This window comes from Hydra viridissima, unplaced genomic scaffold (assembly GCF_058129835.1).
Source record: "Hydra viridissima isolate aposymbiotic clone 2 unplaced genomic scaffold, HvirCarnegie_v1 scaffold_16, whole genome shotgun sequence".
NCBI lineage: Eukaryota > Metazoa > Cnidaria > Hydrozoa > Anthoathecata > Hydridae > Hydra > Hydra viridissima.
In genome coordinates this window covers 2,528,265-2,552,500 of record NW_028324315.1, presented here as the reverse complement: position 1 = coordinate 2,552,500, position 24,236 = coordinate 2,528,265, and the positions used below count along the sequence as shown (strand labels likewise).

At 31.4% G+C, this 24,236-nt stretch overlaps 3 protein-coding genes and 1 long non-coding RNA gene across 4 annotated transcripts in view; 3 read left to right on the top strand and 1 right to left on the bottom strand.

Moving 5' to 3' along the window:
• The window catches only part of LOC149877309 (uncharacterized), a 318,348-nt gene that overhangs the window by 61,737 nt on the left and 232,375 nt on the right, over nucleotides 1-24,236 (top strand). The window lies entirely within an intron of this gene.
• Nucleotides 1,942-6,522, bottom strand: LOC149877326 (uncharacterized). Its single transcript, XM_090074197.1, has one exon. The coding sequence runs from the start codon at nucleotides 6,301-6,303 to the stop codon at nucleotides 2,023-2,025; it is 4,281 nt and encodes a 1,426-aa protein (XP_089930323.1). The 5' UTR covers nucleotides 6,304-6,522; the 3' UTR covers nucleotides 1,942-2,022.
• Nucleotides 7,888-9,022, top strand: LOC149877325 (uncharacterized). The gene is made up of 3 exons (XR_016447916.1): nucleotides 7,888-8,008; nucleotides 8,778-8,885; nucleotides 8,989-9,022. It is a non-coding gene; the product is annotated as an uncharacterized LOC149877325 (long non-coding RNA).
• LOC145183414 (uncharacterized) lies at nucleotides 9,216-13,798 on the top strand. The gene has a single exon (XM_090073818.1). The coding sequence runs from the start codon at nucleotides 9,435-9,437 to the stop codon at nucleotides 13,713-13,715; it is 4,281 nt and encodes a 1,426-aa protein (XP_089929944.1). The 5' UTR covers nucleotides 9,216-9,434; the 3' UTR covers nucleotides 13,716-13,798.

Sequence of the window (24,236 nt, the reverse complement as noted above, 5' to 3'; positions counted from 1 at the left end):
AATATAAGTAGACATAGAATGAAGAGAGAGGGAGAGAAAGAAAAAAAAAACCAAACAAACTGAAAGACAATATACCTGAGTTTCGGTAACCTGTTGTTGTACTTAAGCTACTGTCATGCAGCTTGTCGGTGTTGTTTTATGACGTTATTTCATGTTGGCTTTTAGTAGTATTTAGTTTAATTTAAAAGACATTACAATAGATTTAAAATACTAACTAAAAAACAAAATAACTAATGCTTCAAATAGCCTAACAATAAATCGATAAAAAAAGATAAAATCAAATTGAGATATAAATAAATTGCATTTATATAGCAAAACATATTGTCTTGGCTTATAGAAAATTTTAAAAGCAGAGAGTTCAATAAATTAAACTACCAATGAATTATTTTTAACAAAATATTGTTATATTATGAAGAATGTTACATTATAAAGAATGTGATTTTATGATATCATGTTATGCTGATTGAGTAATGGTTCAAGTTAACTATATCTAAGTTTAATTAATAAGTTTAATTGGTAAAAATAAAAATTTAATTAAAAAAGACAAAAACAAACCATATAAACAAAATATTTTATTTAAGAAAATTAATAAAAAATTACAATAATAAAAAAAAAAGTGAAAAGAGCGGCAACAAAAAGGTTATAAATATCTTCACTGATAGAAGACATTTACAACCTTTTGGTTGCTGTTTTTTCTTCGGTGTCTCCCAACACCCCGGTATGGATGGGCCCTCCATTTAAAGGATGGCTCATCTATACCGCCATTAGTACGCCACTTGTTAAAGGACCTCTCCGAGAGAGGCCCTGGGTGTTGGGAGCGATATCTTTTGTATGCGACCCCCCGATTAAAAGGATCCCCTAAATTAGGTACAACAAATTATTAGATATAAAATAGAGAAAATTTTAAAATAATTGAACTAATTGCATATATTTATATCATTTTAACTGACAAAAGTTTACAATAAAAAGAAATCAGCGTCAATCGTAAATCTTAAAGAAAAAAAAAAAAAAGGAATTATGATACCATAATTACACAAAAAAAACAAAAACACCACATTAAAACTGAAAATCAATTTACCTATTTATAGTAACCTATTTTGAAATAACAGTTCATTTTAAATATGAAAATGTAACTATAAAATCTGTTTCGAAGTACAAAAGGATTAACAATTCTAAAAAAAAAAAAAAAAAAAAAAAATCAAATTAAGATATAAATTGCATTTTTGGCATAATGATGCCTTGGCTTTTAGTAAATGAACAAAAGCAGTAAGTTCCAATAATGAAACTACCTATTATTCATTTTTAACAATAGACACCAACGTGAAGGTAAGCCAAGTTGTCTATCAACACAAAACAGCACAACAATAACACATAACAATAGAATATTTACACCCTTGATCCTAAAATCCAGCGAAAATAACAAACCAAATTAAAATATGAAAGGCAAAATTAGAAAACCAATTTAAAGTTAAATATATATTTATCTTTTTACTCAACATATAACTACATAAAAGTATATTTGTTTTTGCGTTCAATGTTAGTTATTCAATTATTTCAAATTTAGGACATTAAAACACCCTAGATTTAAAGATCAAGGTTGCATACTCTCTCATACACATTACGCTAAACATTAACAGACATTATTATGTGTTTCCAGAATAATTAAAAAAGGCTAGACAACACCTAGCTCTAAAGCAGTAACACCGCCTGGCACTAAATGCTGCCAAGTCACACCTCTGCTATAAGTACACCGCTTGGCTGGCAAGATTATCAACCTTGCTCAACATAATGCCAAGTCACACCACTTTGAAAACATGGAAACAACATAATTTAAACATATATACGACTATAAACAAATATGGTGGTATATAACACATATAAACACATTTTATAACAATATTAAATGACAGATATATTTATCAAAAGCTATGAAAAAAAATATTAAAATAATAAATAAAGTTATACATACAAAATATGCTCACAACCTACAAACAGTAAATTTTCGAAATGAAAATCTAAAGACTATAAATTAAGAACATTAGAAAATATAACATTATTTGTGTAACACTTTTCACCTACCATACCTTGAATGAGATGTTTATCAATTTTGGAAAACAAACTATTAAATGCTCTAGTTCTTGAACATGCAACATATAGTTGACCATGAGAGAAACACGGTTTTTTGAGATATACCCCAACTCTATCAAATGTTTGACCTTGACTTTTGTTAATTGTCATTGAATAAGCCAATCTGACAGGAAACTGACGACGTTTTAGAGCAAAAGGTAAATTAGAATCTGATGGAGCCAATTGAATTCGAGGAACAAAAACCCGTTTACCACCAGAAACACCTGTCAAAACCTCTGCATCAATATAATTATTTTGAAGAGCACAAACCTTCATTCGAGTACCATTGCATAACCCAGCTTTGAGATCTAAATTTCTAAGTAGCATAATTACACAACCAATTTTCAATTTTAAACAATGAGGTGGCATACCTGAAGGAGTTAAGCTGTTCAAAAACTCAACAGGAAAGTTATTTCTTTCATTAGGGTCATCAGTATCAATTTGATCAGCACTTAAATAAATTTTGACCTCACCCGGCAGACATTCAAGCACTTCTTCATTGATTGATAATGAATCAAATTTGGTTGGTGTTAAAATCACACGTTTAGAATAATCATTTTGATCAGCATCTCCAAAAATCTTTTCAACAATCGATTCATTTTCTCTAATAATGCACTGATTTGGTATTTCAATGCATCCTTTAAAAGGATCCTCTTCTTTGACAGGTATTGTTCCATTCCCAAGTTTTAATAGCCATTGGGAAAATTCACCTTCCCCATCTTGTACTCTCATATTTTCAGTTAATGCAAACTTCTGCACCCATTGCCAATGCAAAGAACATTTTATACACGATTCCACTATTTCAGCTGGTTGTCCTCTTTTCACAACAGGCAGAATTTGCCTAAAGTCACCACCAAAAAGAATGATTTTTCCTCCGAACGGATAGTTGTTGTTGCAAATATCTTTTAACAACCTATCAATTGCATTTAACGCATGTTTAGGTATCATGGATGTTTCATCAAGCAAAAACAAACTAACTTGTCTTAAAAAATCCCCGTGCATAGAGTTAGGAGTTACATTACATGTGCTATTATCTAATATTGGAACAGGAAGTTTGAATAACCAATGCAATGTAGATCCATTTGAAAGAAGAGTTGCTGCTATGCCAGTCCATGCAGCTGTAGCAGATTTAAAACCCCTACTTATGGTTTCAGCAATCAAATAATTATAAGTAAAGGTTTTTCCACTACCAGCTGGTCCATCCATGAAAAACAATCTAGAATGTTGATTTTCTACACTTGGTTGCTCATTCAGTGCAGCAAGAATAGCATTACATACATTTAATTGATTGACATTAAGCAACAGTCTCATTCGATTGGCTTCGTCAATAGATTGTTGAACATTTTCATTAAAATTTTCTAGATTTAAGCCTATAAACTCATCAATAACAGGCAGATTGTAATCAGCCAGCGTTTTACTACTTTGATTAATAATCTTCTCAATTTGATGAAGAGTAGCTTGTTCAGCTATTAGAAGTGGGACTGAGCGGTGAATGAAATCTTCCATCATAAAAGCTTTGTATGTATTCCAGAGATGTAAAGGATTGTAAGGTTCACAAAAGGTCAAAATAATTGAAAACAACTTTCTAATTTGCTTTGGCATATGTGTTAAAACCGCCTCAGAAAGAGTATTCTGCCATTCAGTGTCATCTTGCAACAAACCTTTCAAAACACATGCTTCACGAAACGTTTCAAGGACAATACCATTAACAGTACGCACATCCTCCCAAGATGTTGTTCCTTTTACTTGCAAAAGTAACAGTCTAAGAAAAAACAATTCTCCAGTTGGATTAACTTTATACATTCTTACTATCACCTTATCACCACCCCTTTGTCTTATCTTCCATTTACAATGTTTATCATCAAATACAAAGTGATAAGGAATGTCTACATACGAATAGCAATGTGCTCTTTCATTTTCAGTATTTAACTTAAACCATGCTGTTAGGTGCGTATCACGTTGAGCTGCACGATCTAAAGCCATTTGTTCTGCTTCTTCTCTAAAATACACTAACTGATTTTCAGGTAGATGAACTTTAAGGCGTATAATAGTGTGTGACATATGACTTATTGGATACTCAAAAATTCGCCACAATGCTTCAGGTGCACTAACATAACGACAATCTAAAAAAGTGTTTACTTCATCATGATTAATTTGTTCACTTATTAAAATATTGGCACAGTCGTGACCCTTGTATATGTATTTGTACAAATATTTAACAGCCTTAACAGACATGCAAGCTTCAACATTAATGTGAGCTTGATATTTCTTTGATAACCATGGATTGTAAGGTACCACCCAGCGGTTATCTACATTGTTACCTTTAATATTTATAACCAAACCATTATCACGACGTCTATATCGCGGATAACCATTATGAACTGCTACTGTGTTAGCATTAAATTCTTTAGGATAGTTTTTGCTGCACACCCCATCTTTCATGCAGGGAGAACTTGGATTCAGTATGCCACATGGACCGTGAATCATGCAAGTTTTAACAACGTCATAAAGGTCTCGATTAACAGTCGGATCTGGAATTTCAGCAGATATTAAATTATTGATATCATGTGCTGTTTCAAGCTTATCATCATTTGCAAAGTGAAATAAAATATGAACATGTGGCAAACCACGCTTTTGAAACTCAATAACCTGAACATGTGTTACAACTTTCCCTAATACACCATGCTTAAAAATGTCATTAAGAAGGTTATTTAATTTGAGTTTAAATACTCGAATAACCAAGTCAAGTCTATCATTTGCTGTCTGACCTGGATATAAATTTTCAGTTATCTCGCGCCATTTTGGGTTGCAAGTGAAAGTAATAAAAAGATCTGGTTTACCATATTTTTTAATTATAGCCATAGTATCTTCAAAGTTTTCTTTTAAAGCTCTAGGACTTCCTACATAAGTTGATGGCAAAACTACAACACGCCCTGGTCTAACATTATGATCATTTCCGAGGTTGTTTACATGGTCGTGTAAGACATCATACTGCTCGCTTCTCAGTTTGTTCTGGTTATTTCTGATGAAAGCAAGCCGCTGGCCTTCAATTTTAACATAAGCATCAACAGCATATTGCTGAAACAGTTTTTTGCCATAAAAGAGTGAATAAAAAAATTGTCTAACTGAAAGTTTATAATTGTAATACTGAGATAATGTAACATGATTTCTAACCAATGTAGCACGCTCAGGGTTGTGAACCAATTGATTATGCCAACCAGCATCACCCCTCGGAAAAAATAGAGGATAAACCATAGGATCTAAGTTGGCAGACAAACTTGATATAGTTTTAAGAGGATGACCTCTTGGGTAAATAACAACTTCCCTGGAAGCAGGTGGTGCACCATCTTCACCAACAAATACAACTGCAACTTCGTTATGTGAAGGGAGATTATAGCGACGTCTATCTTGCCCTTCAAGTAAAGACATTTTTACAACTGACACTGAGCGCCCTTCTAGAGCTGCTCGACGAACTTCTTCATCTTCCACTTCAGCCATGTTTTTAAATGCAAGAGCAAATGGGTTCTCTTCACTAATAATAGTTTGCAATCGCAACATTAAATCATTTAAGCAAAGATCATTACCACGTTGTTGCATTCTAAAATTTACTGCTGCAAGTGGATCATAGATGTATAGTTGACAATATGTTGGCAGAACATCTTGATTTGGTCTTAGATTACCTATACGATGAAAAACTTGACCACATATTCTAAAACATGGCGGCCCATGGTTCATGGGTTGAACTACATTAGCTTCAAATGAAGCAAAAGAAAGACAGGCATTATAATTTCTAATATATTTTAAAAAATTCAGATTGGCATTTCTATCTGCATAGTTTCCTTTAAATAAATCTTCTAAATCTTGTGGAAATGATGAAGGTTGCGACAAAACTACCTTTCCATTATGGCAACATAAAAAATGTGTTTCATCAGGAAATTTCTTAGCACCACAATGCTGACAAACATAATTCATTTCTCCTAAATAATTATAATCTGGAATAGTATTGCTTCTTGCTATACAATACATTCTTTCGTATCTAGCAGCATTTCTAGCATTTTGTCGATTATTAATTTCATCTCGCCTGAGCCTATCTCTTTCATTTCTGCGACAATTAACTTGCCTATTAACATTTCCATTTTCTAAACTAATATCTGCTTCTAGCCTAATATCATCCATTTAAACTTCACTTTCAATTGAAAGTTATACGAATCAGAAAAGAAACGAATCCTGAAGATCGCGATCTTTCCTATATAATTTCCTTTCTACTCTAAATAGCACACACAAATAATTTTTAAATATAACAGACTGTCATTTAAATTAAATTATACAATAATCTTATGACTATAAAAAAATATATATATCAGCTGGGAGATGTTTGAAAGAAATTAGCTTAGCAAATAATTAAAAAAATTATTAAAAACATGCAATTCTAATAATAAACATACTGCTAACAAAGAAAAATTAAAAAAAAAAAAAAAAAAAAAAAAAACATTGTAAACCCCTTTTTGCAAATTTAAACATTATTTCTTCAAAAAAAATTATTAGCAAACATTTTTTAAAAATTCACAAAACTCTACAATATTTTGTTCTTCTACACCACATAAATACATCATCTGATAAATCTAAAATAAAAAAATGTAATGAATAAGTAAATAAATAAGAAAAACATTACATGCAAAAAATGAAAATGCATGAACCTTATAGAGAAAAGCTGTAATGATTTACCAGAGGAGTTGTAAAATATTAATATTTTATGTTAGCTTTTACAAAATAATTCATGCTGGAACATCATGATTCCAGAATATTTATAGCAAAATCATGTAGTAAACAGCGCTAAAGACAAAAAATCAAATTGAGATAAATCAAATTGTATATATGGCAAAATAATTTGTATTGACTTTTACATTATTGACTTTTAATAAAACTACCTATCCATTTTTAACAATAGACACCAACATGAAGATAAGCCAAATGTCTACTAACTCAAAAGATAACAAAAAAACATCACAGCAGCAGCACACAACAATAGCACACACCATAAGTTAATATAATATATGTAGATAATAACTTAAGTAAGATAACATTCATATAAAACAAAACATAAGTAACAACATTACGCAAAATGTTATTAAAATACATGATTATGTATTTTTAGAATAATCTTTAATAATAAAGGCTTGAAAACAGCTAGACCTAAAGCAGTAACAGTTTGACACTAAACACTATCGTGTAACCCTCTGTTAAAAGTACATCACTTGGCTGGCAAAGTTGACAAATCTTGCTCTACACGTTTACCAAGTAACAGCACTTTGAAAAAGCGCGTTCTCTAAATGCACGCGGCCATCGGAGAAAGATCTCTTGAGCGAGTTGAAACTTTTTTCCTTTTGGAATTTAATTATTAGTTTAGATATATTACATAAAGAATCATATTAAGATAAATGATAATCGTTAACATCATATTATAATTGAAGTAAGTATATAAAATAGTTAGATATTTATTAGATAAAGTAGAAAGGATTTAAATTTTTATCAGAAAAAGTAGAAAGGATTTTAATCTTTTAAATCGTTTATATTTTGTTTGTTTTAGCTTTTCTTTTAGCAGTTTTATTTTTGATATTTTATTTTTTAGAAGGAAAATAAGGGTATGGATGTTATTTAAAGTTATACTAATGCTATTTCCATAAAATGGTTATTACTACTTTGAAATCATTACTACTTTGAAATTTCTGTGATGCTATTAACTATTATTGTTCTTTTTTAGAAACTTTAGAAAAGTAAATTAAAATTTTGTGCCAACACTGACATGGCATGTCACATGTTACAGTATGTAAAGGTTAAATTTTGTTGTGAGGATTACAGTTCTTATGAAAAAAAAAAGAAGGTAAAGAGTATTGTTTGTAAATATATATTTTGTATCTTTTTAAATTTTCTGGCATCATTTTTAAAATTTTTATTTGCACACTTATAGCTGTTTTATCAATGTGTTTTTATAATAATGTAAAGTGTTTTTTTATTGTTTGTGTATGTGTTGATATGTATTATATGATTGTTTTTAAAATGTGTTTAAATATGTATATGAGGTATATATATTTAACCTTATATACATATTTAAACATATTTATTGTGTTTATAGTTGGTACATATGTTTATATTATGTTGTTTCCGTGTTTTCAAAGTGCTGTTACTTGGTAAACGTGTAGAGCAAGATTTGTCAACTTTGCCAGCCAAGTGATGTACTTTTAACAGAGGGTTACACGATAGTGTTTAGTGTCAAACTGTTACTGCTTTAGGTCTAGCTGTTTTCAAGCCTTTATTATTAAAGATTATTCTAAAAATACATAATCATGTATTTTAATAACATTTTGCGTAATGTTGTTACTTATGTTTTGTTTTATATGAATGTTATCTTACTTAAGTTATTATCTACATATATTATATTAACTTATGGTGTGTGCTATTGTTGTGTGCTGCTGCTGTGATGTTTTTTTGTTATCTTTTGAGTTAGTAGACATTTGGCTTATCTTCATGTTGGTGTCTATTGTTAAAAATGGATAGGTAGTTTTATTAAAAGTCAATAATGTAAAAGTCAATACAAATTATTTTGCCATATATACAATTTGATTTATCTCAATTTGATTTTTTGTCTTTAGCGCTGTTTACTACATGATTTTGCTATAAATATTCTGGAATCATGATGTTCCAGCATGAATTATTTTGTAAAAGCTAACATAAAATATTAATATTTTACAACTCCTCTGGTAAATCATTACAGCTTTTCTCTATAAGGTTCATGCATTTTCATTTTTTGCATGTAATGTTTTTCTTATTTATTTACTTATTCATTACATTTTTTTATTTTAGATTTATCAGATGATGTATTTATGTGGTGTAGAAGAACAAAATATTGTAGAGTTTTGTGAATTTTTAAAAAATGTTTGCTAATAATTTTTTTTGAAGAAATAATGTTTAAATTTGCAAAAAGGGGTTTACAATGTTTTTTTTTTTTTTTTTTTTTTTTTTAATTTTTCTTTGTTAGCAGTATGTTTATTATTAGAATTGCATGTTTTTAATAATTTTTTTAATTATTTGCTAAGCTAATTTCTTTCAAACATCTCCCAGCTGATATATATATTTTTTTATAGTCATAAGATTATTGTATAATTTAATTTAAATGACAGTCTGTTATATTTAAAAATTATTTGTGTGTGCTATTTAGAGTAGAAAGGAAATTATATAGGAAAGATCGCGATCTTCAGGATTCGTTTCTTTTCTGATTCGTATAACTTTCAATTGAAAGTGAAGTTTAAATGGATGATATTAGGCTAGAAGCAGATATTAGTTTAGAAAATGGAAATGTTAATAGGCAAGTTAATTGTCGCAGAAATGAAAGAGATAGGCTCAGGCGAGATGAAATTAATAATCGACAAAATGCTAGAAATGCTGCTAGATACGAAAGAATGTATTGTATAGCAAGAAGCAATACTATTCCAGATTATAATTATTTAGGAGAAATGAATTATGTTTGTCAGCATTGTGGTGCTAAGAAATTTCCTGATGAAACACATTTTTTATGTTGCCATAATGGAAAGGTAGTTTTGTCGCAACCTTCATCATTTCCACAAGATTTAGAAGATTTATTTAAAGGAAACTATGCAGATAGAAATGCCAATCTGAATTTTTTAAAATATATTAGAAATTATAATGCCTGTCTTTCTTTTGCTTCATTTGAAGCTAATGTAGTTCAACCCATGAACCATGGGCCGCCATGTTTTAGAATATGTGGTCAAGTTTTTCATCGTATAGGTAATCTAAGACCAAATCAAGATGTTCTGCCAACATATTGTCAACTATACATCTATGATCCACTTGCAGCAGTAAATTTTAGAATGCAACAACGTGGTAATGATCTTTGCTTAAATGATTTAATGTTGCGATTGCAAACTATTATTAGTGAAGAGAACCCATTTGCTCTTGCATTTAAAAACATGGCTGAAGTGGAAGATGAAGAAGTTCGTCGAGCAGCTCTAGAAGGGCGCTCAGTGTCAGTTGTAAAAATGTCTTTACTTGAAGGGCAAGATAGACGTCGCTATAATCTCCCTTCACATAACGAAGTTGCAGTTGTATTTGTTGGTGAAGATGGTGCACCACCTGCTTCCAGGGAAGTTGTTATTTACCCAAGAGGTCATCCTCTTAAAACTATATCAAGTTTGTCTGCCAACTTAGATCCTATGGTTTATCCTCTATTTTTTCCGAGGGGTGATGCTGGTTGGCATAATCAATTGGTTCACAACCCTGAGCGTGCTACATTGGTTAGAAATCATGTTACATTATCTCAGTATTACAATTATAAACTTTCAGTTAGACAATTTTTTTATTCACTCTTTTATGGCAAAAAACTGTTTCAGCAATATGCTGTTGATGCTTATGTTAAAATTGAAGGCCAGCGGCTTGCTTTCATCAGAAATAACCAGAACAAACTGAGAAGCGAGCAGTATGATGTCTTACACGACCATGTAAACAACCTCGGAAATGATCATAATGTTAGACCAGGGCGTGTTGTAGTTTTGCCATCAACTTATGTAGGAAGTCCTAGAGCTTTAAAAGAAAACTTTGAAGATACTATGGCTATAATTAAAAAATATGGTAAACCAGATCTTTTTATTACTTTCACTTGCAACCCAAAATGGCGCGAGATAACTGAAAATTTATATCCAGGTCAGACAGCAAATGATAGACTTGACTTGGTTATTCGAGTATTTAAACTCAAATTAAATAACCTTCTTAATGACATTTTTAAGCATGGTGTATTAGGGAAAGTTGTAACACATGTTCAGGTTATTGAGTTTCAAAAGCGTGGTTTGCCACATGTTCATATTTTATTTCACTTTGCAAATGATGATAAGCTTGAAACAGCACATGATATCAATAATTTAATATCTGCTGAAATTCCAGATCCGACTGTTAATCGAGACCTTTATGACGTTGTTAAAACTTGCATGATTCACGGTCCATGTGGCATACTGAATCCAAGTTCTCCCTGCATGAAAGATGGGGTGTGCAGCAAAAACTATCCTAAAGAATTTAATGCTAACACAGTAGCAGTTCATAATGGTTATCCGCGATATAGACGTCGTGATAATGGTTTGGTTATAAATATTAAAGGTAACAATGTAGATAACCGCTGGGTGGTACCTTACAATCCATGGTTATCAAAGAAATATCAAGCTCACATTAATGTTGAAGCTTGCATGTCTGTTAAGGCTGTTAAATATTTGTACAAATACATATACAAGGGTCACGACTGTGCCAATATTTTAATAAGTGAACAAATTAATCATGATGAAGTAAACACTTTTTTAGATTGTCGTTATGTTAGTGCACCTGAAGCATTGTGGCGAATTTTTGAGTATCCAATAAGTCATATGTCACACACTATTATACGCCTTAAAGTTCATCTACCTGAAAATCAGTTAGTGTATTTTAGAGAAGAAGCAGAACAAATGGCTTTAGATCGTGCAGCTCAACGTGATACGCACCTAACAGCATGGTTTAAGTTAAATACTGAAAATGAAAGAGCACATTGCTATTCGTATGTAGACATTCCTTATCACTTTGTATTTGATGATAAACATTGTAAATGGAAGATAAGACAAAGGGGTGGTGATAAGGTGATAGTAAGAATGTATAAAGTTAATCCAACTGGAGAATTGTTTTTTCTTAGACTGTTACTTTTGCAAGTAAAAGGAACAACATCTTGGGAGGATGTGCGTACTGTTAATGGTATTGTCCTTGAAACGTTTCGTGAAGCATGTGTTTTGAAAGGTTTGTTGCAAGATGACACTGAATGGCAGAATACTCTTTCTGAGGCGGTTTTAACACATATGCCAAAGCAAATTAGAAAGTTGTTTTCAATTATTTTGACCTTTTGTGAACCTTACAATCCTTTACATCTCTGGAATACATACAAAGCTTTTATGATGGAAGATTTCATTCACCGCTCAGTCCCACTTCTAATAGCTGAACAAGCTACTCTTCATCAAATTGAGAAGATTATTAATCAAAGTAGTAAAACGCTGGCTGATTACAATCTGCCTGTTATTGATGAGTTTATAGGCTTAAATCTAGAAAATTTTAATGAAAATGTTCAACAATCTATTGACGAAGCCAATCGAATGAGACTGTTGCTTAATGTCAATCAATTAAATGTATGTAATGCTATTCTTGCTGCACTGAATGAGCAACCAAGTGTAGAAAATCAACATTCTAGATTGTTTTTCATGGATGGACCAGCTGGTAGTGGAAAAACCTTTACTTATAATTATTTGATTGCTGAAACCATAAGTAGGGGTTTTAAATCTGCTACAGCTGCATGGACTGGCATAGCAGCAACTCTTCTTTCAAATGGATCTACATTGCATTGGTTATTCAAACTTCCTGTTCCAATATTAGATAATAGCACATGTAATGTAACTCCTAACTCTATGCACGGGGATTTTTTAAGACAAGTTAGTTTGTTTTTGCTTGATGAAACATCCATGATACCTAAACATGCGTTAAATGCAATTGATAGGTTGTTAAAAGATATTTGCAACAACAACTATCCGTTCGGAGGAAAAATCATTCTTTTTGGTGGTGACTTTAGGCAAATTCTGCCTGTTGTGAAAAGAGGACAACCAGCTGAAATAGTGGAATCGTGTATAAAATGTTCTTTGCATTGGCAATGGGTGCAGAAGTTTGCATTAACTGAAAATATGAGAGTACAAGATGGGGAAGGTGAATTTTCCCAATGGCTATTAAAACTTGGGAATGGAACAATACCTGTCAAAGAAGAGGATCCTTTTAAAGGATGCATTGAAATACCAAATCAGTGCATTATTAGAGAAAATGAATCGATTGTTGAAAAGATTTTTGGAGATGCTGATCAAAATGATTATTCTAAACGTGTGATTTTAACACCAACCAAATTTGATTCATTATCAATCAATGAAGAAGTGCTTGAATGTCTGCCGGGTGAGGTCAAAATTTATTTAAGTGCTGATCAAATTGATACTGATGACCCTAATGAAAGAAATAACTTTCCTGTTGAGTTTTTGAACAGCTTAACTCCTTCAGGTATGCCACCTCATTGTTTAAAATTGAAAATTGGTTGTGTAATTATGCTACTTAGAAATTTAGATCTCAAAGCTGGGTTATGCAATGGTACTCGAATGAAGGTTTGTGCTCTTCAAAATAATTATATTGATGCAGAGGTTTTGACAGGTGTTTCTGGTGGTAAACGGGTTTTTGTTCCTCGAATTCAATTGGCTCCATCAGATTCTAATTTACCTTTTGCTCTAAAACGTCGTCAGTTTCCTGTCAGATTGGCTTATTCAATGACAATTAACAAAAGTCAAGGTCAAACATTTGATAGAGTTGGGGTATATCTCAAAAAACCGTGTTTCTCTCATGGTCAACTATATGTTGCATGTTCAAGAACTAGAGCATTTAATAGTTTGTTTTCCAAAATTGATAAACATCTCATTCAAGGTATGGTAGGTGAAAAGTGTTACACAAATAATGTTATATTTTCTAATGTTCTTAATTTATAGTCTTTAGATTTTCATTTCGAAAATTTACTGTTTGTAGGTTGTGAGCATATTTTGTATGTATAACTTTATTTATTATTTTAATATTTTTTTTCATAGCTTTTGATAAATATATCTGTCATTTAATATTGTTATAAAATGTGTTTATATGTGTTATATACCACCATATTTGTTTATAGTCGTATATATGTTTAAATTATGTTGTTTCCATGTTTTCAAAGTGGTGTGACTTGGCATTATGTTGAGCAAGGTTGATAATCTTGCCAGCCAAGCGGTGTACTTATAGCAGAGGTGTGACTTGGCAGCATTTAGTGCCAGGCGGTGTTACTGCTTTAGAGCTAGGTGTTGTCTAGCCTTTTTTAATTATTCTGGAAACACATAATAATGTCTGTTAATGTTTAGCGTAATGTGTATGAGAGAGTATGCAACCTTGATCTTTAAATCTAGGGTGTTTTAATGTCCTAAATTTGAAATAATTGAATAACTAACATTGAACGCAAAAACAAATATACTTTTATGTAGTTATATGTTGAGTAAAAAGATAAATATATATTTAACTTTAAATTGGTTTTCTAATTTTGCCTTTCATATTTTAATTTGGTTTGTTATTTTCGCTGGATTTTAGGATCAAGGGTGTAAATATTCTATTGTTATGTGTTATTGTTGTGCTGTTTTGTGTTGATAGACAACTTGGCTTACCTTCACGTTGGTGTCTATTGTTAAAAATGAATAATAGGTAGTTTCATTATTGGAACTTACTGCTTTTGTTCATTTACTAAAAGCCAAGGCATCATTATGCCAAAAATGCAATTTATATCTTAATTTGATTTTTTTTTTTTTTTTTTTTTTTTAGAATTGTTAATCCTTTTGTACTTCGAAACAGATTTTATAGTTACATTTTCATATTTAAAATGAACTGTTATTTCAAAATAGGTTACTATAAATAGGTAAATTGATTTTCAGTTTTAATGTGGTGTTTTTGTTTTTTTTGTGTAATTATGGTATCATAATTCCTTTTTTTTTTTTTTCTTTAAGATTTACGATTGACGCTGATTTCTTTTTATTGTAAACTTTTGTCAGTTAAAATGATATAAATATATGCAATTAGTTCAATTATTTTAAAATTTTCTCTATTTTATATCTAATAATTTGTTGTACCTAATTTAGGGGATCCTTTTAATCGGGGGGTCGCATACAAAAGATATCGCTCCCAACACCCAGGGCCTCTCTCGGAGAGGTCCTTTAACAAGTGGCGTACTAATGGCGGTATAGATGAGCCATCCTTTAAATGGAGGGCCCATCCATACCGGGGTGTTGGGAGACACCGAAGAAAAAACAGCAACCAAAAGGTTGTAAATGTCTTCTATCAGTGAAGATATTTATAACCTTTTTGTTGCCGCTCTTTTCACTTTTTTTTTTATTATTGTAATTTTTTATTAATTTTCTTAAATAAAATATTTTGTTTATATGGTTTGTTTTTGTCTTTTTTAATTAAATTTTTATTTTTACCAATTAAACTTATTAATTAAACTTAGACAACACCTTAACTAATACCCTAAAAGGGTATTAGTTAAGGTGTTGCAACTTAAAAATTGTGGAAAACAGCCGCTATAAATTAAGTAACAGACCGACCATAACCCGTATTACGGGTTGCTTTTTGCTAGTTATTATAAAAACACATTGATAAAACAGCTATGAGTGTGCAAATAAAAATTTTAAAAATGATGCCAGAAAATTTAAAAAGATACAAAATATATATTTTCAAACAATACTCTTTACCTTCTTTTTTTTTTCATAAGAACTGTAATCCTCACAACAAAATTTAACCTTTACATACTGTAACATGTGACATGCCATGTCAGTGTTGGCACAAAATTTTAATTTACTTTTCTAAATTTTCTAAAAAAGAACAATAATAGTTAATAGCATCACAGAAATTTCAAAGTAGTAATGATTTCAAAGTAGTAATAACCATTTTATGGAAATAGCATTAGTTTAACTTTAAATAACATCCATACCCTTATTTTCCTTCTAAAAAATAAAATATCAAAAATAAAACTGCTAAAAGAAAAGCTAAAACAAACAAAATATAAACGGTTTAAAAGATTAAAATCCTTTCTACTTTTTCTGATAAAAATTTAAATCCTTTCTACTTTATCTAATAAATATCTAACTATTTTATATACTTACTTCAATTATAATATGATGTTAACGATTATCATTTATCTTAATATGATTCTTTATGTAATATATCTAAACTAATAATTAAATTCCAAAAGGAAAAAAGTTTCAACTCGTTCAAGAGATCTTTCTCCGATGGCCGCGTGCATTTAGAGAACGCGCTTTTTCAAAGCCTAGTAACTAATGACGAAACGACGTTAAACATTAAACGTTTCTGTGCTAATTATATTAAGATGATAAAACTGGATTAGTTAAAATACATCCAGCATACAAGATAGTCTCGCTGTAGATAGTTAAGAAATTGACTTTCCAATAAGCCAGTGCTCTGGAACAGATCTCAAACTGAATGATTTCATTTTATAGTTTATTTTTGTATGTTAACAATGGCTTGATCTGCAAATGTTGCTCAACCAACCCAAAATTTTGCAGGACAGACACCTATACCTAATGGACAAAGCAAGCCATGTGGAGCAATTATTTCATAAACTTAACTTTTCAGTTAGGACCACCCTAAAATATATATATATATATATATATATATATATATATATATATATATATATATATATATATATATATATATATATATATATATATATATAATTGCATACATACATATGCATGCAATTATATATTAAACATAACGATATGTATGCAATTATATTATGTTATGGTCTTCTATCTAGTTCATAAAAAATTTGCACTTTATATTTGTAAGGTAATATAAACAGACAAGAAAAAATCTTAAATCATTTTTTTAATGCAAAAGTTAGAAATAAAAAGTAATCTCGTGTTAACGTTGATCACTTTTTTTCTTTAATACCTTATTTGACCTTATAAGAGCTTATTTCATTTTAAAATAAAATTTCTCTGAACTAAAAACACAGTTAACTTATGTAAACGTTGTCTTTAGTATAGAGAATACTAAAACTACTCACTTTACAGCACATTGGTATCTCAAATTTTATTAGTGTTTGCTGGCAAACAAAATTGGAAGGTTTACTTACAAAATGGCATTTATTTTGGTGCGCCGAAAGAAAACGTCATTACATTACCAAAAACGGAGTGAGCAGGTCTCGGAACATGAACACTCTCTTAGAAATACATAACATGATGAGTTTATGAAAATCTTCACTTTGAGACATTTCATAATGGAGCGTAATGTTTCTATTTTAACAATCAATCTAATGATAACTGTTGAAACCTGGTCAAAGCTTGATAAGATACTTTTGCAACATATTTCAGTTAAGGGACAAAAAAAATAATTGGAGATAAAATTTGTACATCAGACATAGCTATGTGCTCATTTGACATATTTTTCATTATCAAGAGATATAAGGCCGAAAGGATAGATTTATATTCATTTTATGGGCGTGAGATCCACAACATTCTGACATTTTTTTAGTGTCTTCACTATTGTTATATCTTAAAGTTCTTTTTATTTTTGTTATTTATCACTTACTATTTCTAATATTTTTATCAAGTTGTAAATTTTTTGTTTTTGGTATTTTTATTTGTTCTTCTGCATTACTTTCATCATCTGTTTCAGTATTTCAAATTTCTTTTCTTATTTTTACTTTTTTTTTTTTACTATTACTTTTTTATTACTATTAATATTTTTTGTTATTAGTACTTTTTTTTTTTTTTTTCACATATACAGTTACTATGCTTTTTTTTGTTGTTACATGACTTTCGTTGCTGTTGTTGTTAGTTATGGTTTCTATTTCACTTTGATATATTTTTAACTATTGTTGTTGTGGTAATAATATCAATTTCCTTATCATTTATGTAACTGTAAATTTGTAAATTATTTTTGTAATTAAAAAAATAATCACTTACCACTTTTGTAATTGGTTAAAACTTTTAATGGCTATTTCTTTTGTTAAACCTTTTAAATTCTTTGTATTAGTGTTGTTGTTATTTGTTGTTTTTATTGTGTTTTAGAATGCTTTTTTATTATTCAATTTTGTTGTATTTATTGATTATCTTTAAATATAGTTGTTTTTGTTTTGTTTTGTTTATTTGTTGCTTTTTTGTTTGTTTGGATTGTGGTGGATTAAATTTCCATCAGTTAATTCTTGCCAATTTCTCTGTTCTAAATTTTCAAATAGTCAAAGATCATGTTTGCAGAAAAACTTTAAGTAATTATGATGGTATCAGACTATTATTTAATGGATATGGTTGAACATAATTGTATAATATTGCGCAATCTTTTTTAAAAAAAATTATGTACCACTGTCGCAACATCATCTGGCAAAGAACCTGCATTTAATGATCTAGTTGTAAATATATCATAATAGTTTAAAAAGTTTCATTTAGTCGTGTTGTTGTTTTCTGATTTTTTCCTGTTTTGAAACAAAATTTAAATGGATTTATTTGTTTGGTTTACTATCATTTTCTCATCATTATAAGAAAATAACAATTATATGTTTCAGACTGTAAAGCAGGTGAAATTATAATTATAGGTAATATAACTAACAGGTGAAATTATAATTATGTAAACATGATGTTTTGAAAAAAAAAATATTTCAGTGAGTTTTATTTATGTTGTTTGTTAATTTAGGTTAATACTTTTTTTTATTTCATATAAAAAAAGTTACTATTACTCATCCTTATCCCTTTCCTTTCCCTTTCCTCTTCCCTTCCCTCTCCCCCTCCCTGCCCCTTCCTTCCACTTTGCTAGATAAAAGCTCCCAAAGGTTAAGTTTACTTCAAATTTATAGACGCTAAATCCAAAACATTCTCACGAGTGAATGAATATGCAAGGTATATTTTACTTTCAATAGCCCCTAAGAATTTTTGCGCTGTGATTAAGTTGTATTCTTTGGTTGCAACTAATTATTCTCTATTTATAATACAAAATCAACAGAAATGATATCTATTTCATTATTACATAAAGAAATAGATATCATTTCTGTTGCAACTAGTTATTCTCTATTTATAATACAAAATCAACAGAAATGATATCTATTTCATTATTACATAAAGAAATAGATATCATCTTCTTAAACCAACCTTAAGCTTATGCAAACGAAAAATATCGTAGGTAGTAAAATTATAAACTTAATGAGAAAACTAAAACAAAAAAAAGATCAAAATTAATAAAAAAGTTAATTAAAAAAAAACCAAAGCGCAAGTATTATATCTAGGGACAGGCAAAAACACCGAAGCCGTGTTTTCCGTGTTTTTCGTCATTTGCCGTGTTTTCTGAGAAATCCGTGTATTTGTCAGATTTACCGTGGTTTTCTGTTGTTTATTTTAAATTAACTTGCTCTATTCTCTTACTTGTTGTTAGTGGTAATTGCTTGATGTCATCTCATGTGACTCTCTGTCATTTCCTGTTAGTAACTACCATTATTTCGTAAACGAGTTGCATGTCAATCAATACACATCTTATATTTTATTATGTTGAAGAACGCCGTGAATGTTTCTTGTGCCGAGCGCGCAAAACAGTATCCAAAGGGAACTTTGCACACAGACAATGGCCGTCTCTTTTGCACAAGTTGTAACGTTACACTAGATCATACGAGAAAAGGTACGATTGATGGTCACTTGCTAACACCTATGCACACTCAAAAACGTAAAAGTCTCGATGAAACAAATGAAACTCGTGCGAAGAAGAAAGCTACAATAACAGGTGCATTTAATGCGGTATCTGAGTCACGTAATGCACGAAATCTCGCTCAGTTTGAATTAGTGGGGGCATTTACTGCAGATAACATACCGTTAAACAAACTTGATCATCCTAAACTAAAGGAATATTTACAGACGAATGTGAAGAACCTTGGGGCACTGCCATGTGCAAGTCACCTACGGCGCGATTATCTACCAAAAGTTTTAGATGTTAATCATGATGAATTGAAAGCCCGTGTTGAAGCAGCATCTTCAGTTGTTGTAGTCACTGATGTGGCCAGCGATTACCAAGATCGTTTCGTTCTACATATACTGTTTATACTACCAGTAATAAGTGCTGATGAAACGCAGATGAAGGCGGTAACAGTTGACCTGGTCTACTTAGAAAACGTTAACGCAACGACAGTCTGTCATTCAATTATTAAGACCCTGAACAAGTTCAACGTTAACTTCAATAAAGTCAGTGCATTTGTTACAGACAATGCAGTTACATGACGAATACTCCGCCACTGTGTTGTGAGAAATCTCCAAGGGATACTCCCCCACTGTGTTCATTTGTCGTGTAATGCTCACATTCTTAGTATTGTTCGTGAAACTTGGTGGCAAAGATTTAAAAAGTTGACCGATTAGTGGCGTGCTTCAAAGCTATTTTTGTTCACTATTCTTCACGAAAGCAGCGGTACCGAGAGTATATAGCTGAACAGACACATGTAGATATTGATACGGTTTCCCTCCCTCCAGTTCCAGTTGTAACCAGGTAGAATAGCAGGTTCAACACTGTGTCCCATCATGACATATACATTGAGCACTATCGTGGATTCATTGACGCAGAGTTGGAAATATCTGCATCAACCAATGCGTTGTCTGAACTCAAGCTCCTACTTTAGGATGATGGTCTTATTAAGCTGGAAGTCGCTTTCATATCAAGCAGCACCTCTTCACTTGTTGAACTTCTTACCTGGTTTGAAAATCGTCATGTTCAGATACATCTGGCTAATAATCGGATAATGGATCTGCTGACAAATAAAACACTACATTCAATTACTTAGGTCGTTAGAAAAGTTCGTAGAACTCCCCTATAAAAAAAAAAAAGAAGAGTTTTTTTTAATTTTGTTTTATCAAATGTTCAAAATAATGTCCATCGTTATCTATACAAAGTTGCATCCTTTCAAGTCATTTGTCAAACGTTTTTTTATACTCTTCTTTGGGTATACTTTGAAGTAGCTTCGTTATGCGAGTTTTTTGACTTTCGACGTCAGTATCGTCATCAAGATTTTTTTTTATCAAAACGAATAGCCAATAATCGGATGGAGCTAAGTCTGGTGAGTATGGTGGGTGGCGAATTATTGTAATTCCAGCTTGGTTTAGACAATTTGTGACGGTTTCAGTCACATGGGGTCGAGCGTTATCATGGAGAAATTTGAAATTTTGAGTGCCTGTTTTAGGTCTTTGCTTATTTATTTCGCATATAAGAGGTTTCAAACAATTTTTTATATAATATTTGCTAGTAATGGTGTCTCCCTTTTCAACATAACCCAAATGAACAACACCTGTTGTTTTGAAGAAGATGTAGAACATGTTTTTGGCTGAAACCTGTCGTATCTTACAATAGTTCTTGGACTTTCACCTTCACCGACCCAACTAGCGTTAGCCGACTTGTGTCCAACTTGTCTCAAATAAAACCACGACTCATCCCCTGTAATAATATCACATAGTCTCCATGGACCGTTTCTGAAAAGAGCTAAATTTTCCTTACATGCCTCAACTCTATTCTTGCGATTTTGATCGGTTAACTCGTGGGGTATCCAACGTGATGTTAATTTTCTTTTTTTAAGTGCGTTGTGAATGATTTCGTTGATTGTAAAGCGATTAATCGATGTCAGGGCTTCAATTATATCATGTGTTGCATGAGGATTTTCTTCAATAATGGCTCGCACACGTTCAATATTCTCAGCTGTATACGTGGTTTGAGGGTGCCCTGAGCGAGGATCATCTTCGAGACTCTCTCTACCATCTTTAAATAAAGTAGCCCACTTGGCAACTGTACTATATTTTGGAGCTTGGTACCATGAACTAAAACCAACTCATCGGTAATGGCTTGTGCTGAAACTCCAAGTAGAGCACGGGTTTTAATATATGCTCGATATTCAAATTTATCCATTTTTAAATTTTTTCTTGAAAACGTATATAGTAAAATTTAAATAACTTTTTTAATAAACATTCAAAATACTTCAACAAGTACTTAAAATGATCATAATTAAACGCAGTTTAAAATGATATATAAATATTTAATTATTTCCTGTCTCATTGTATCTTTATAGATGAAGTTCTACGAACTTTCCTAACGACCTAAGTAGGTCTATATAGTGTCTTTCTAATTTGGTTGTATAACTTACAACTAGTGACATTTATATAAATGTTGACAGTTTAATAGCAATCGTTGCTATAGTATCAAATCAACATTGCACATCAAAATAAAAAATTTAATAACTGATGGTAGACCTAACTTGTTTTTGTTATTCACAGATTATTCAGACGAGTCGGAATCCACTGATCTACCAGAATGCCAGCGTGCTGCGTACAGCGATGCTACAGCTAAACTGATACAATATTATTGCCCGGCTACTGCAGTACGCATCACGCAGCCTGGACTAAGATTTCTCCATGCAGTTCGAATGTTCGATCCTCAGCAAGCTAAAACTTTGACCTACAATACATTCATTGATTGCATTCTTGGCTATGATGATAAGAAACGCATTCTAACAAGTGAAATTGCTGCCTGTAAGCTGGCTGTTAAAGAGGTTGATGACAATGTGAAACCACTGACATTCTGGTTCTCATCACGTGATCCTTTTCCACATCTCTTTGAGCTTGCTGTTCGTTATCTGTCTGTACCCTGTAATTCGGAAGATGCGGAGCGGAGCGTTAGCCGATATACGCTTGCTAGTACACCAAAGCATCAAAACTTAAACGACGGCAATTTAGCGCTTCACCTGATGATGGATTTTAATTCAGTAAGCTAAGAGCTAAGTGAATAATTTCCATTTAGAGACTTTAGCAACAAAGTTGAACAAACGGTCATAAAATCTTAATTAAAACGCAGTTTTTGCTTATTGAAGTTATTGCATTATAAAAATGTGGCATTTTGATGCCGTGTTTTTTCCGTGTTTTTACCGTGTTTTTTGGGATTTTTATTAAAGTACGCCGTGTTTTTCGCCCTTTTCACCATGTTTTTCGCCTGTCCCTAATTATATCATTTGAAGCAAATATACTCATCATTCTAAGGGTCAAAAATAAGATATCCTGAAAACATCTACAAAACGCAATTTAAATACCCGTCTTCACGGAGACCAAATGAAGATCTCTATAAGTAGTCTAAAATGCGCTTGTGCCGGCAGGGTACACGAGTTAAAGATAAATTACATACGTCTTTAAGACGCCTTTTGTTGGGTGGGTATGTACCTTTAACAAGTAGTTCGTCATAGATTTTCTTTAAAATCAAGGTTTTGGAAAGGAAATTGCATCCTTTCATTTCTGTAAGGCCAACGGTTGTCGCATATCTACATTCCATTTCTTTACGCAAAGTGTTTATCATTAGTTTCGGTAGAGTTACTTTAAAATGTTCAACATTTCAGGTGCGTGACTGCCGCCACCAGGATTTGCGAGTAAAATACAATGTTTCATAAAGTCGCACGATTATATCTTTATTGTCAAGTTCGGGCTTTTAAAGATTAAGCATTCATGCGTCTCTAGGTTAGTAGACGATTGGGAGAGCGAAAAGAACAAAAGAACTATAACCTCCGTAACACGAAAACTCCATAAGAAAGTTAGAAAAAGCCTAACGGAGAAACATTTGACTTGATATGAAAGTTGCTACAAAAAGTTGGAACAAGAGGAGTCAGGATTAGGGTTAGGGTTAGGGCTAGGGTTAGGGTTAGGGTTAGAAAAACGGCATTACATTGATAAATTCAAAACCGCTACGAACCAAACTATAAAGGAGCTGGAAAAAGAAGGAAATGTATAGAAGAAAACAATCAGCAGGGAGCTAAGAATTTCAGCTATCTTTTAATAGACCTATTTAACCTTACCTACTCTAAGCTTAGTTAAACAATGTTTCGTTTCTAAGAATGAGACAGTGTTTAGTTAGTTTTGAGTGAGGTAATGCTGGGTAGATGTTGTGGCTGTACAATTATGCATCCCTGTGATGTAACAAAAGGAAGCTCATCTTAGCAGCAAGTTTCAACCAATCAATGAGTAAGTCGTATTAAATACTTTAAACTTTAAATGTTAAATAATAAAAGATGATAAGTTTAATAATACACTTTAACAGCAACTAACATTAAAGTGGTGAGCGCTTATACAATTTTTTTAATTGTACGTAATTTAAAAGAGCAGCTCCTTGCTGTTTAAGGATTCAGCTAACACTTTTTTATGTGTGTTTGATTAGCGTTTTTTTCTAGATATTTCCATTCTTTAGAGATATCGATGTTTTCAAATGATTTTAATGCTTGTTGCGCTGTTAGGTAATGGAACAAAATAGCCTAAGTTGTTTACAACTGTTTTTGAGCTATGTTTGCTTTTTCAGATCACGCTGATGGAAATAAAAATATAATCAAAGAAACCATAAATGGCACGTAAAACAACTACTAAAATTACTTTAAAGTACTCCTGAAAGATTTTGTCACTCAATTATGTTTACCTGCCATTGAA

Coding starts and splice junctions, on each gene's coding strand:
- LOC149877326 (XM_090074197.1), bottom strand. CDS start 6,303: ATGGATGATATTAGGCTAGAAGCAGATATTAGTTTAGAAAATGGAAAT.
- LOC145183414 (XM_090073818.1), top strand. CDS start 9,435: ATGGATGATATTAGGCTAGAAGCAGATATTAGTTTAGAAAATGGAAAT.